General features: G+C 40.9%; 1 protein-coding gene across 7 annotated transcripts in view; it reads left to right on the top strand.

Annotated features, from left to right (window-relative positions):
• The first annotated feature begins 175 nt into the window (after nt 1-175).
• The window catches only part of Znf541 (zinc finger protein 541), a 35,243-nt gene continuing 21,067 nt past the window's right edge, over nt 176-14,351 (top strand). For 3 of the 7 annotated variants that reach the window (XR_013430678.1, XR_013430679.1, XR_013430680.1), the window contains exons 1-3: nt 176-371; nt 1,368-1,512; nt 10,828-11,232. Coding sequence is in view for 3 of the 7 variants with exons in the window: in XM_078031781.1 (XP_077887907.1) it covers nt 10,926-11,232 (307 nt within the window). In the remaining 4 variants the exon portion in view is untranslated. Of the gene's footprint in view, nt 372-1,367; nt 1,513-10,827; nt 11,233-14,351 lie in introns of those variants that run through there. The other 4 variants (XM_078031780.1, XM_078031782.1, XM_078031781.1 and 1 more) reach the window with 3 other exon arrangements.

A 14,351-nucleotide genomic window follows, 5' to 3' on the forward strand; every position in this document is an offset into this window, starting at 1 on the left:
GGCACCCTCTCCAGCCCTCAACCGCCCGCCTCCCAAAATGGCGACCAACCGCCTTCTTTCCCGCCTGCGGCGGGTCATATGACCGCGACAGGCCCCGCCCCCGCGCGGCCCCGCCCCTCGCCGGAGCCGCCCGGGCTGCGCAGTCGAGCGGCACGCGCTGGGAGCCCAGGCGGCGAGAGGATGGCACGAGGCCGCTCTGGGCGACGCGAGGCCACGCACGCGCGCACGCGCCGCGGGGGATAAGGGAGCGCCGGGCTGGCCGGGCTGCGCGTGCGCGCCGGGCGGCGGGTGGCGCGCGGCCAGGCGGGCGGCCGCTGCGAGGCCCGCGAGGCGCGAGGCGCGAGGCCCGGCGCGCCAGCCCCCGGGGTCGGGTAAAACCCGGTTGCTGCTGCCCTTGCCCCCTCCCCTTTCCCCCTGCCCCCCTTTCCCGCCCCTTCCTCTTATTTCAACCCCTCCCCCCTTTTACAGCCTCATTTGTGTCTGTATTTCTTTTTTAGGGGGCCCACCTCCCCTTCGAGGGGCGCCCCTCACCCTGCGTCACGCACGCACCTTCTGCACCCCAACAGCTCCAGGCCGCGCTGCATCTTCTCCCGGGGAGAAGATTCTCCTCAGGGTCCCGGGTCCGCTGCACCCCCTTTTCTCTCCTCCCCCGCCCCCCAGGCCCTAACTGCCCCCTCGCAGCTCCCCAGCTCGCGCCGCGGGCCCTGCCCAACCTCCGCACCTCTGCATCTCGGCCTTGCATTTGCCATCCCCTTCCAGGCCCCTTCTGCTAAGCCCCCCCTTCCTCCTCAGTAGTCCCGCATCAGGGGACCCAGATTCTCTCTGTAGATTCTTCCAGCAAAAACAAAAGCCTGTCCCATCTTCCTCCATTACTGCCCTCTCCATACTTTTAGGAGCGTCCTCTAACAAAAACTATTTTCTTTAAACCCAAATTTACCCCCCTCTATTCAGGATCTCTTTCCAGCAAAAAAATCTTTATTCTCACCCAGAATTCCTCTTTTTGGAATATTTTCCCATTTAGAACAAACCAACTCAGTTTCTCCAGTTTCTCTTTTGTCTAATATTTATTTCTCCAACTTTCTTCCCCTACCTACCTTTCCAACAAAAATTCCTTTTTATCACCAATTCCACCCCAATTAGGCTTCTCCCAGCAAAACTCTCTAGTTCCCTTCCCCAGGGGGAAATAAGAAAAGAAAAAATAATTTCATTTTTACCATAAAACTTTTTTTCTTTACTCTATCTCCCCAGTTTAGTATTGCTTTCTTCTTTCTTCCAAAAATTGTCTTTCCCCCATATATCACCTTTGCCCTCCTTTCTTTGGGGGCGGAAGTTCTGACAGCCCCTTCCTTTCCACCACCTGCTTTCAGGGCAGAAGAAATTGGATGAGTGTCCTGAAATTACCACTCAGCATTCCAGGAAGAAATAACCAAGGTCTGCTTGTCACTTGAATCCCCTCCCTGAGGGACTTAAAGGCCCTTCTGTTCCCTGGAGATCCACTCCCTTGCTCCTCTGGTGAGTTTCCTCCCTTTGCACTTGTCCAAAGATGCTTACTTTGTCACTTGGATCCTTCTTCAGAAGTGTTTCTAATCCAGGGTCTGTACCAACTGTGAGACCATACAAGTTGTTGCTTTGAGAAGTCAGAAAATGAAGTGCTATTTATTATGCAAGTTGTCCTCTTTGGAGGAATGCAGATACTTACTAGATTGATGAATATTTCATTGTTGATGTTTACTGCATAAAAGGTTTTTGTTTCTTTAACACAGGGTAGCAATTCAGGTCCCTACAGAGATGGGCAGATGAGGGATTGTGGTGAACCAAAGTGTGTGCCTCATCAAGTGAAGCCAGCCAGTGGAAATAGCTAAGTGGAAATGCCAAGCCAGTGCTGCCACAGATTTTCATTTTTTTGAGAAAAGGCCAGAAAACTATGTGAAACCTTCTGGTTTGTAAATGCTGGCAATTAATTTAATAGTTTAAGAACTGAGTAAGAAAGCACAAGAGTCTTATAAAAATAGGTGTGCCAGCCACCAGTTTGGAATTTTTGGTTTAGGGTTTTTTTTTTTTTTTTTTCCTGTCCAACATATACCCTCCTGGGCACATGTGTACACACAGGACTTTTGCTCTTTCAAACAGCAAGCAGTTTTCTAATTTGATTTTAAGATTCCTTTACACCTACAAATTATTGAGGATCTCATGGAGTTTTTGTCCATGTAAACTTATAGCTACTGATATTTGCTGTTAGTTTAATAAACTATTATTTTTTGCAGTGCTAGGGATTAAACCTGGGACCTTGTGCACGCTAAACAAATATTCTACACTGAACTACTTTCCCAACCCCAATAGTTAACTTTAAAATAACAGTAATAAGGTACTGGGAGTGTGGCTCTGTGGTAGAGCACTAGCCAGATCCTGGGTTTGATCCAGGGCACCACACAAAACAATAATAAACCCATTACATTTGAATACAATTGACTCTTTAAAATGTATGCAACTAAGTGAAAGGAGCTAGTCTGTAAAGGCTACACACACTGTAGTTGTTGTTTTTGTTTGATTGAAACCCAAGGCACTTTCCCAATGAGCTATATCCTAAGGCCATTTAAAATTTTATTTTGAGAAAGGGTCTCACTGAGGCTGGCCTTGAATTTTACAATCCTCCTGCCTCAGCCTCCACAGTTGCTGGGATTACAGGCATGGGCTACCACACCTGGCTCTAATTGACACATTTTTATTTAAAAACTATATTTCAAAAATTTAGTAAGGAGAATGGTATTGATTTACATTTTTAAGGTCATCTGCATTCTCATATCAACTTTTGCATTTAGCCTCTTGAAATATCACATGGTTTGTAATCTCTGGGAAGCTTCACTGAGAATGAAAAGGCTTCAATATTATCATGAAAGTGGTTTCGATTTTACCCACTCCCTGACAGTTGAGAACCCCTGGAGTTCCCCTGCATCCGCCTTACTATGAAAATTGCCATTCTAGAGTCTAATGCTTATCTGCCATTTCTACTAGGATCAGCTTTTGGAGAATAAGAAATTTGGGTGTCTTCTTTATTTAATTCTATGTAAAGATTTTCCCTTTTAAGTAACCTTTTGATTTCCTGTTTCTCTTTCCCATTGAAAACAAATCCACTCTTTGAGTGAGTGATCAGAGTAAATGAATTAACCATCTGGTTAAAATTATATATTGGTTACATGACTAGAAGAAGGAGTCTTCCTTGATTGTTCAACTTAAAAATGTATATGCAGAATGTAGGGCAGGCATCCCGATCTCAAGTGTGTAATAATAGCATAGTGGAGTGGTTAGGTATAAAGGATTTGAAATTGGACTACTCAGGGCTGAATCTTAATTCTGATTTTCAGTAGGTTACTTAACTTCTCTGGGCTTTACTTACTTAACCCATGGAGTTAATAATATAGTACATGCCTCAAAGAGGTGTTATGGGAACTAAATAAGATAATGTGTAAGTGATTGCACTAGTACTTGGTATATAATGAAGCCTTTGAAAAGTTTGCTGCTGTTATTGTTATTATAATGATAATTATTATAAGAGCCAGGCAGGAAGATAAGTGAGAACTGTGGGGACTGAGGCCAAGAGCCCTCTTCAAAGATGACAGTTTTCCCTCAGCTCTGTTCTATTGTTAACTGCCAGGGAATATAAAATCTTAGAATTTTCAAGAGAAGCCAGAAATCCACCTATGTGGATGAAATCTCTCCATTAAAAAGAAATGTTGATGACTAATTCAATTTGTAAAAAAACACTGTGTATGCCAAACACAATACAAAATGGGTCTGTCATTTACAATAGTTGTAAATAGAGTGGAAGTATAGGGAAATAAATAGCATAACTAGGGCGAATAAATAGCATAACTAAGTCTTTCCTGTCTCCCAGCTCTAACCTGGTGTTACTCTGACTTGGTTACTCCCTGGTAATGAGATCAGAGACAGAAAGGAAAAGAAAAGAAAAAAGGCTGACAGAACAACAGGTTGGAGTTTTTCAAAGAAGAAAAGAAATGGCATGATGGAATCCTGTTACTCATCAGGGTAGAGGGGGCTGAGAGCCTTCTGTAATCAAAGTTCTGTGCCAGGCAATATGCTGTGCAGAAGCACAGACATTTAAGACAGAGTTCCAGCCATCCTAGAGCTGGTAGCCTGGGGAAAATAGGAGAACCCGAGAGATTATTGCTTTCAAGGCCCTTTAGGATAGGTGTTAAGTGGATTTTCAGGCAAATGTTTATGAGAGCTCAAAGGAGAGAGAAATCTCAAATTTTGTTATGTTGGGAATGTTCTCTACAGTGGAGGGGGTCTGTAGGCCTGGTTTTGAAGAGTTTCATCTGGCAGAGCTGAGTTAAGAGGATTTGTTCACAGGAACTACACTTACCAGGGTCAAAATTCAGATGTCTCCAGAGGACTAGCAGGACACATAGAGGAGTGAAGTGGGAGGGTGTTAGAGATGGGGAGTGGGAGGGAGGGATTGAGGCAAAGGCTAATGTCTAAAGTCAGCTCCAGCTTCTCAGCCTCAGCCAGTGGTGGCCTTGAAGAGTGTGGACTCAGTGTTGACAGAACTTCAGATTTTTTCTTTCACATTTTAAAATGGAAGTAGGAAAGCCTAATTTAAAAAAAAAAATGGAACACCTCACAAATTTGTGTTTCATGCTTGAAGTTAGCATGAAGTGAGTATAGGAAAGCCTAACTTAACGAAAAACTCTGCATCTTGTAGTGTCCAATGTGGTGACCATTAGCTACTCATAGTTATTTAACTGTAAGTTTAATTAAACTAAATTAAGAGTTTAGTTCCATAGTCACATTTCTACATGCTTAATGACTGTGTGGCTAGTGACAATCATGTTGTACAGTGTAGGTTTAGAACATTTCTATCAGCAGACACTTCTTTTGGATAGTGTCACTCTGTATTTTTCAACTTGATAACTAATTGAAAAAATTTTAAATATATTACAGGATAAGTACAATATTTTTGAAGACCAAGTAGACATTTAAATGGTTCCTCCAAACAATGTGACAGTGAATTTTGTTTATCTCCTGTGAATTATTTCTGTAGTTTGAAACCCTGTTATAGAATTCTTTCCCAAAAAGTTGTAGCATTTCATGGAAGACAATCTCTTTACTCCTTTATATCTATTAGTAGTGAAATACTGGGCCTTTTTTAAAAGAAAAAATATTGGAGGGAGCACTGGCGATGAACCCAGAGATTTTTGTCACTGAGCTACATCCCCAATCCTTTTCATTTTTTATTTTGAGACACAGTCTCACTAAGTCTCACTAAAGCTTGAGGTTTCACTAATTTGCTGAAGCTGACCTTGAACTCATGATCCTCTTGCCTCAGCCTCCCAAATCTCTGAGATTATAGGCATGTGCCACCTTGCCTGGCTAAGAAAAAAATTTAAATTTTTGCTTTAGATTCCCAGTGTTGACTTAAATTGTTGTTTAAATTATTAAATAAGGCATCAATGATGATACAACAAAGCCGAAGAATCTAAAGTGTCACAAGCAGTCTGTGGGCTGTGTGTGTGGGCTGTGTTGCGCATAGTAGCCTCCTGAGGGGATAAGTCTGGCATTGGGGAACTCCCTGGAAACCCCCCCCCCATTGACCACTTGATACAGGGGAACCCTCAAGGGGAAGTTCAATTAAGCTTTGCCTAAGATCCCACAAGCACCTGAGATGGGTGTGACTTGCTGAGATGTCAATCAACCTGCTGAATGTAAGACATCAGGAAGCAAGACTCCACCCTTGAAACCTTATCCCTGCCTTTGATGTACCCCTCTTAAATAAATCACCAGAACCATCTTTTCTTTATCTAGTTCCAGCATCCATGTGGACTAGACTGGACTAGATCTATTAGGGGCTTCGCTGTTTGTAAATATATTTCTGAGTGTGTTTTATTATTTGTTAATTATTTGAGATATTAAGATTTAGTATGAGGGCTGGAGATGTGGCTCAGTGGTAGTGCGCTTGCCTGGCATGCGTGCGGCCCGGGTTCGATCCTCAGCACCACATACAAACAAAGATGTTGTGTCCGCCGATAACTAAAAAATAAAATATTAAAAAAAAAAAGATTTAGTGTGGCTTGGACTCCTCTGGGCAGTAACAAGACACTGGTTGCCTTTGATCTGAAACTAAACCTCATAGTTCTTGTGTAGCTCTAAAGCCAAAATCAATTTGCAAATGAAATGCAAACAAGACAAACCAACTAGTGCAATTCAAATTACAAACATTAATTTATTGAGAGGGAGGCTATTTTGCTGAAACTTCACTGCTCCTTGAAATGGTTACTCAGCTGACTGCATGCTAAGCCCTTTTGGCTTAACTAAAACCCTGTGATGACTCAGTTCTCCATCCCTTTTCCATTTGATCTACATGCTGCAAACCTCCATTCATATCACTATGTCAGTTGGCCTCAAGTTGATCCCGAAGGGGTTATTATGAGCTAAATCCACTTCTATCCTCTTCCCTTTAGCAGGTGGCAATTAAAGCAGTTCTTTCTGGAATGAGTGCAATGATAAATTCATCCAGGCATTTGACACTACTTTGATTTTAAGGTGATCATCCAATGATATACATATACTGTGTTGTTTTTTTAATAGATTATCCTGAAAAGGAAAGTAGAAACTTATTAAATTCTTAGAAAGAGTATTCAGGCCCTGGGAATATCTACAAAGTTATCTGGGATCATGAATCCTGTCCCATGGGGAGCTGGGAGCTCTGTATATAGAAAGTACTAAAACACTTCTTGAATTTCTTTGTTAATAGAACAAGTTCAGTATCATCTCAGGATCTTGTGTTGTTATTATTTGGAAAATGTAAATATCAAAGCATAGCCTTGAACTTTGGTCTGGCTCTTCTGGGGTTGTAACCAGATCAGTTTGTTCTATGGACTATGTGAGTATGTTAGAAAGTAGGTGATTAGGCATTTGGGAAGTCTAGACACATTCTCTTTCTCTCCCCACCCTAATTTATAATTGGAACAGTGTGGTGTACAGTTTCTAGAGAATATGTTCTGTATAGGGTAAGAACATAGACTCCAAAGTCCAAATATCCAGACTTAAGATCTGGCTTAACCACTTGTTAGGTGTGTCACTTTGGACAAATACTTATTCTCATTTTTCTTATCTATAAAATAGAAGTAATAATAGAATCTTCTCCAAGTTGTTACAAGGGGTATGTATTAATGCATATGATGCTCTTGGCACGATACTTGACACAGAGAGAGTGCTTTGTAAGTGTGATTTCTATGACCTTGTTTTTTTTGAGAGAGAGAGAGAGAGAATTTTAATATTTATTTTTTAGTTTTCAGCGGACACAACATCTTTGTTTGTATTTGGTGCTGAGGATCGAACCTGGGCTGCATGCATGCCAGGCGAGCACGCTACTGCTTGAGCCACATCCCCAGCCCGACGACCTTGTTTTTACTGACAGTGAGTTGTGGTTACAGAAGCAGCACTGGAATTGGTGGACAAATCAGTTTTGCCTGCCTGTTCTGGGTTTTGGAAACCCAGAAAGCCCTGAGAATCATGAGTTGTCTCAAATCTCAAAAGGTTTTTATTGCTGAATAATATTCTGTTGTTGGATAGATCAACAATTTATTCATTCACCTACTGAGGGAATCTTGGTTGCTTTAAATTTTTGCAGTTATGACTAAAACTGTTGTAAATATTTGCATGCAGTTTTTGCTTAGACATGCATTTTCACATCCATTGGATAGACAACTAGGAGTGCAGTTGCTATATCACATGATAATATTAAATTTAATTTTGTAAGAATGCTAGTGTGGAAACTTTTCAAAGCTCTTATTCCCCAAACATCTGACTCCCAGCTTTTCCTCTCTGGCTTTTGGCAGGTCAAAAGCCCCAATCAATTGATTGTTTGCCCCAATCAATCTCCTTTGCCCCAGGCTGCAATGGCTGGTCCTTTTGCTTGTAATGGTTTCAACAAACACCCTTCTCAAGCCAAAATATGTTCTGAGAAGTTTCCAAGTTAGGCCACATAAAGGCAAGACCTTGCTGTTAGACCTTCAGGAAGCCATTGACAGGTCATCCAGCCTCAGTTCTTTGAGAACAGAATCCTCTGTTTCAGCATCCACACCAGATACATGGGCCATATCTTTAGGACCATTACTAAGACAGGGAATGGGGATAGAGCCAGGGTAAGCTAAAGTGCCAAAAGCTCTCCTGCCAGATTCCAGTCACCTTTTTCTTAATAAGGGCTCATTTGGTGGCTGTAAACCTTTGACAGTTTGCCAGAGTTTTGATAAAGTTAAATTTTTGTTGTTGTTTCTCTGGTGGGATAGATGGTTAAATCTTTGTATTTGTTTGTTTTGAGATGGGGTTTGTATGTTGCCCAGACTGATTTTAAACTCCTGGGCTCCAGGAATTTCCCCCTCCTCAGTGTCCCAAGCACTGGGACTACAGGCTCATGCTGCTGTGCATGGCCTACTCATTTCATTTCTTATAGGTGTATTCAGTTATTCTCCTTTATTTTTTTTTGAGTCCGTTTTTAGTCACTTATATCTTTGTAGGAATTTACTCATTTTATCTATGTTATGGAATTTGTTGTGTCTACTTTGGATAACTAAGTTTAACTTATTTATGTAACATATCTAATTTGTTAATAAGTTACCTAAATATAATTATTTATAGTATTATTTCATAATCTTTTTTATTTTTGTAAGGTCATTTTTATGTCCCCTCCTTAATTGCTAAATTTTAGTTTGTGTCTTTTCTCCCCCTTTTTAAATTTTTCCTTCAGTATATTAAGACAAATCTTGCTCCCCACCCCCACTATTTAGATAAAATTCTACTAGTTTACATATCATGTAGTTTTTTATTTCCTCTTAGTAATTACACTCAGATTCTTTTAGTGTGCAAACTTAAAGTATGATGGTAATCATCTCTTTTTTCTATCAATTCTTTATCTTTTTCTCTTTTGGTACTGGGGATGGAACCCAGGGTCTTGTGCATGCTAAGCACATGCCTACCCCCTGAGCTACACCTCTACCTTTTTTTCTACCTCTACCCTGAGCTATACCTCTTTCTTTTTTTTTTTTTTCTCCAAATAATTCAAACCCTTCACTCAGGTCTATTAGTACACCCTCAGGCCATGTCTATGAAGGTCTGTAATGCTCCCTCCCTGGTGAATGTTGGCTTTCCTTTGTATCAAGCTCTGTGCTGACTCATGTTATCTTGCTTTGTTGAGGGCATCTTCTTGCCTAGCTGCATTGCTCTTAACAAGCTTGCCATCCAGCTAATTGTCATCCATTTGGAGGCTGCCAGCCTCTCTTTTGTGGTAGACTTGAGGGCTTGCTCTTTGTCTTTGGTGTTCTGCAGTTCTGCTGCTGTGACATTGTGGAGTGGATCCAGTTATATTTATCCTGCCATCACCTTGAAACACTTGGTCATTACTTACCATGAACCTTTAAGTCTGGATTTGTGAGTTTCTGCAGTTCTAAAAACTCTCCCCACTACTGTCTTTTGAAAGATTCAATTTCTCCTTCATTCACTTTCTTCCTTCCTTTTGGGACTCCATTAGGTCTATGTTAGACTTTTGAGTTTGCTTCTCCTTTCATACATTTTATCAATTTTTTGTTTCTTCATTTTTCTGCACTGAATTCTAGGAGGGTTTTCTCGGATTGTCCTGCCTATTCATCGTTTCTCTCTTCAGCATGGTTTAATCTGTTGTTTGACACTTCCAGTGAGTTTTTAATTTAAATGTCTTTCATTTATAGAAGTTTCTTTTAAAATGTTTATTCTTGTCCTATAGTGACATGTTCTGTTCTTATCCCAGTTTTTTCATCTCCCATTATTCTGTAGTTTTCTAGTACTTGGGGGCATCTACTGGCTTGTGAGTAGAGCTTTTCATTTACTTAGTTTTCCTATAGGCTCTTCAAGAATCCCAGGGCTTCATTTTCTGTGAGCTGAAGGCTCAAAGTTTTCTTTTCCCATGTATCTATTACAACCCCAAGTTCCAGCTCCCAGGGTAGTATTCTTTAATAGAAATATGAATCATGTATAATTTTAAAATATTCTCTAAGGCACATTAAAAATTAAAGGAAATGGGCTGGGGTTGTAGCTCAGTGGTAGAGCGCTTGCCTAGCATGTGTGAGGCACTAGGTTTGATCCTTAGCACTATGTAAAAATAAATAAATTGATAGATAGATATAGGTATTGTGTCCATTTGCAACTAAAATATTTTTTTACAAAAGGAAGCAGATAAAGTTTATTTAGTAACATATTTAGCCCATGCCTCTAAAATATTGTCATTTCAACATTTATTCTATATAAAAACCTACTCAATTTACATTGTTTTTGTGTTCAGTCTTACCAGTTCAAGTTGTATTTTACCCTCACACCATGTCTCCATTGGGCCAGTCACATTCAGGTGCCTCCTGGTCTCATAGGATTAGTGGCTGTTATAGTAGACAGTGCAGCTCTGGGCCTCCTCCTGGGTCTGAGTTCTCCTTGGGCTAACCTCTGGCTTCGAGTTTTCTTCTTGTTGGCATTGGGGTTTTACTTAACTGTCTTTTGAGCTTGGCTATGCCTTAAAAATTGTCTTTTATCACATTTCTATGGGCTTATAGCTGGAGGAAGAGGTCCATTCAGTTCACCTTGTGGTAGAAACCTTTTCTTTGCCTCATTTACACATAAGGAAACAGAAGCTCCCGGAGCTCCAGTGGCTTGCCTAAGGTCAGGTGGCTATTAGGTGACTGAAAACAGACTTGTTTCGCCTGTTCCTGTTTAAATTCCAAGTTTGTGCTCTACCCACCATGCTGTATTGCCACCTCTTAATTTTGGTTCCTCCTTCTTCATTTTCAGGATTATCATTATCATTATCGAGGGCTCTGTCCTTTCTCTTTACACGGCCTTGCTCCTCTGGAGAGTGATTCTTGGCCAAGAACTGGGAGCGAAGAACCATGGACCAGTACAGCCTTGGGGATGAGGGTGCCCTTCCATCAGAAATGCACCTGTCTTCATTTTCAGAGAGCCAAGGGCTCAACTGCAGTGATACCCTCAACCGGGATCTGGGTCCCAGCACACGAGACCTGCTCTATGCTGGCCTGAGTGGTTTAGACCTGGACCCCAGTCTCCCAGCATCCGACATGCCCAGTGAGGTGCTGGAGGACAACTTAGATGCCCTGTCCCTGTACTCAGGGAAGGACAGTGATTCTGTGAAGCTTCTGGAGGAATATGCAGATCCGGAATCTCAGACTTCCTTACAAGGTGAGGCTGTCCACTTGGGCGGAAGGGCCTGGCGGGAGAGTTGACAGTTCCTGCAACCAGCTAGAGGTTGAATCTACATGGATTGGTCAAGAAAAATTTCCTCTTTACAAGTGACTTAGGGAAAGGTTTCTTTATTTCCCCTATTTTGGAATTATTACCAACTTCCTGGTAAAGGAAACAGAACACTAATCCAAGGGAATAATATTCAGAACACAGATGTTTGGAGATACCCTAATCTTTTGCTGGTATGTGGGAAGACCTTAAGGTTTACAACTTTCCTATCATTACCATATCTCAAGGGCTCTTTTCATTTTTCCAGATTGAACTTGGGTCCTGTCCATTCTGCTTCTTGGTTGTCTAACTTTCTTAGGCTTCACTGACTTCATCCATAAAATAGGGGGACAGTAATATTCCCCCTGCTTCCCTACAGAATAAAAACAGTAAGAAGCAAAAGAAGAAACAGTTGTAAAAAGCACTTTTTTCACCATATAGCACTAGACAGAGATTGTTTTTTTTTTTGTTTGTTCATTTATTTTGGTTTTTTAAAAATATTTTTTAGTTGTAGTTAGACATAGCACGTGCTAGGCGAGCACTCTACTGCTCAGCCCCAGCCCCAGCCCCCATTTACTTTGTTTTTTAAGGGAGTCTTTTTAAAATTACTTTTAGCTGTAGATGAACATAATATCTTTTTTTTTTTTAATGTGATGCTGAGAATTGAAGCCAGTGCCTCACGCATGCTAGGTAAGTGCTCTACCATTGAGCCATAACCCCAGCCCCAAGATAAAGAGTCTTGCTGTGTTGCCCAACACTCCCAGACTCAAGCAATACTCCTGCCCCAGCCTCCTGAGTACCTGAGACTCTTCCTGTGTCACCAAGCCTGTAGATGCATACCTGTGTATACACATGTCCACATGTACATACGTGTACGTACACACCAATACAGTGATATTTAATTGTAAATAGACCCTTGATTTAGTTCTAAACCTTTCTCTTCAGTAATGAAGGAACAAAAGGAGGGCTAATGAAATAATTAAATAACTTGGTTGGCCTTTAGGCTTCCCTTACAAGATAAATTCATTTTGTTTTTTTGTTTTTGTCTCTCTTCATCATTTCCTGGGTAAGTTGTTTAAATAAGTTGACTGAGCTAGAGTTTTGGGACATTTATAATTACACCTTGTGTATCTGAAATGTCCTGCAAAGCAAATGTTAATCTTAACTGGGTTAAATAGCTCAAGAAGTGCTCTTGAAATGAAAGCTTCTGAGGGCTCTGCCTCCACAGAAGATGTAGTAGACAGATGATACCCTTGCCACTTTGTGGGCACAGTGACAGAGTCATGAGGTATCATACAGGAGAGGGCAGCTGCAGAACTGCAGGCACTAGGCCTGGCAGGAGCCAGTGGTTAGGATTCTCAGCCTGGGTCACCTGGAGATTACGTGAAAAATGCTGGAGCATAGCATATGTTTGTATTTTACTGGGAAGATATACTAACGTTCGTCAGATATTCACAAGGTCTATATAAATGATTAATCTAATTCAACCTTCCCTGAATTTTCTTTACATGTGAACTTTTTTTTAACTTTATAGAAAAGGAATCCACTGAATATTAAACTTCAAGTCTTTTTTTTAAAAAACTATTTTTATTTTTTAGAGAGAGAGATAGAATTTTTTAATATTTATTTTTTAGTTTTCAGCATCTTTGTTTGTGGTGCTGAGGATTGAACCCAGGCCGCACGCATGCCAGGCGAGCACGCTACCGCTTGAGCCACATCCCCAGCCCCTACTTCAAGTCTTTATACTTCTCTTCCATAAATTCAGGTTCCTATAAATGCATAGGCTTATTTTAATTTCTTCTCGCTCTCTCACACTCTCTTTTGGTACCAGGGATTGAATGCACTTTACCCACTAAACCACATCCCCAGCCCTTTTTTTGTATTTTATTTAGCAGAGGGTCTCACTGAGTTGCTTAGCACCTTGGGTATGGAGGCTGACTTTGAACTTGTGATCCTCCTGCCTCAGCTTCCTGAGCCACTGGGATTACAGGAGTTCACCACCGTTATGGGCCTCTCTCTTTCTTTTTTGAGATGGGATTTCACTATGTTTGTTGCCCAGGCTGGCCTTAAACTCCTGTCTCAGCCTCCTAGGCATTAACCAGAATATATTAATTGAGACCAGAATACAATAATTATTTTAATTAGAAAAATAATATGTATTTATTAGAGAAGACTTAGAAAACAAAGAAAAGAAGTGAGCAAGAAGTCTCCACCCTGGCTCCCATACATACCCCTTTAAGTGCACAGGTGAAGTTGCTCAGCCATACATCGATTTTTGGTTTGGGTTTTTGGTGGTGGTGGTGGTGGTGGTGGTGGTGGTGGTGGTTGTTTATCTGGTTTTTGCAGTACTGGGGATGGTATCCAGGGCCTCACACGCATTAGGCAAGCACTCTACCACTAAGCCACACCCCAACCCTATATACATAGTTTTATAGTGTTAATATTAAGTTCCTAGAGGGAAGAGGATTAAGCTCAGTAGGAGAGTGCTTAGTCCCTGGTTTCCATTCCCAGTGCTGAAAAAACATGTAGTTTTGTTTGAAGCTTTAAAACAAACTTAAGGGCTGGGGCTGTAGCCCAGTGGTAGAGTATTTGGCCTAGCACAAGTGAAGGTTTGATCCTCAGCACCACATAAAAATATAAGTAAATAATTTAAAAAGTTGTTAATAGATGATTAAAAATATTTCTAAAAATATTTTTTAGTTGTAGTTAGACATAAAAAAAAACCAAACTCAGGTGTGTTTGTTTTCATATGTGAAGGTAGACAGTACAACTTATTGTAACTATTCCATTGAATTATTAGACCACATTCTTGTTACACTGTTAAAGTCTTTGAACAACTTTGTACATATTGGATTTTCTGCTGGATTAGTTCTTTGAACATTTTTCTCAGATAGAGCATATGAACGATTTTGAGCTTTATAACACTGCTTTCTAGAAAGTTCAAGTGGCTTCTCAGGCCACTAACTCTGTTTGCCTATTTTCAACATCCTTCCAATTTTTTACAACATTTTGTTTTTTTGTTTAACATTTGCTTTAAGGAGCATTTAAACTAACTCACCAAGGCTGAA

The sequence above is a fragment of the Ictidomys tridecemlineatus genome, chromosome 15, assembly GCF_052094955.1.
Source record: "Ictidomys tridecemlineatus isolate mIctTri1 chromosome 15, mIctTri1.hap1, whole genome shotgun sequence".
Classification (NCBI taxonomy): Eukaryota; Metazoa; Chordata; class Mammalia; order Rodentia; family Sciuridae; genus Ictidomys; species Ictidomys tridecemlineatus.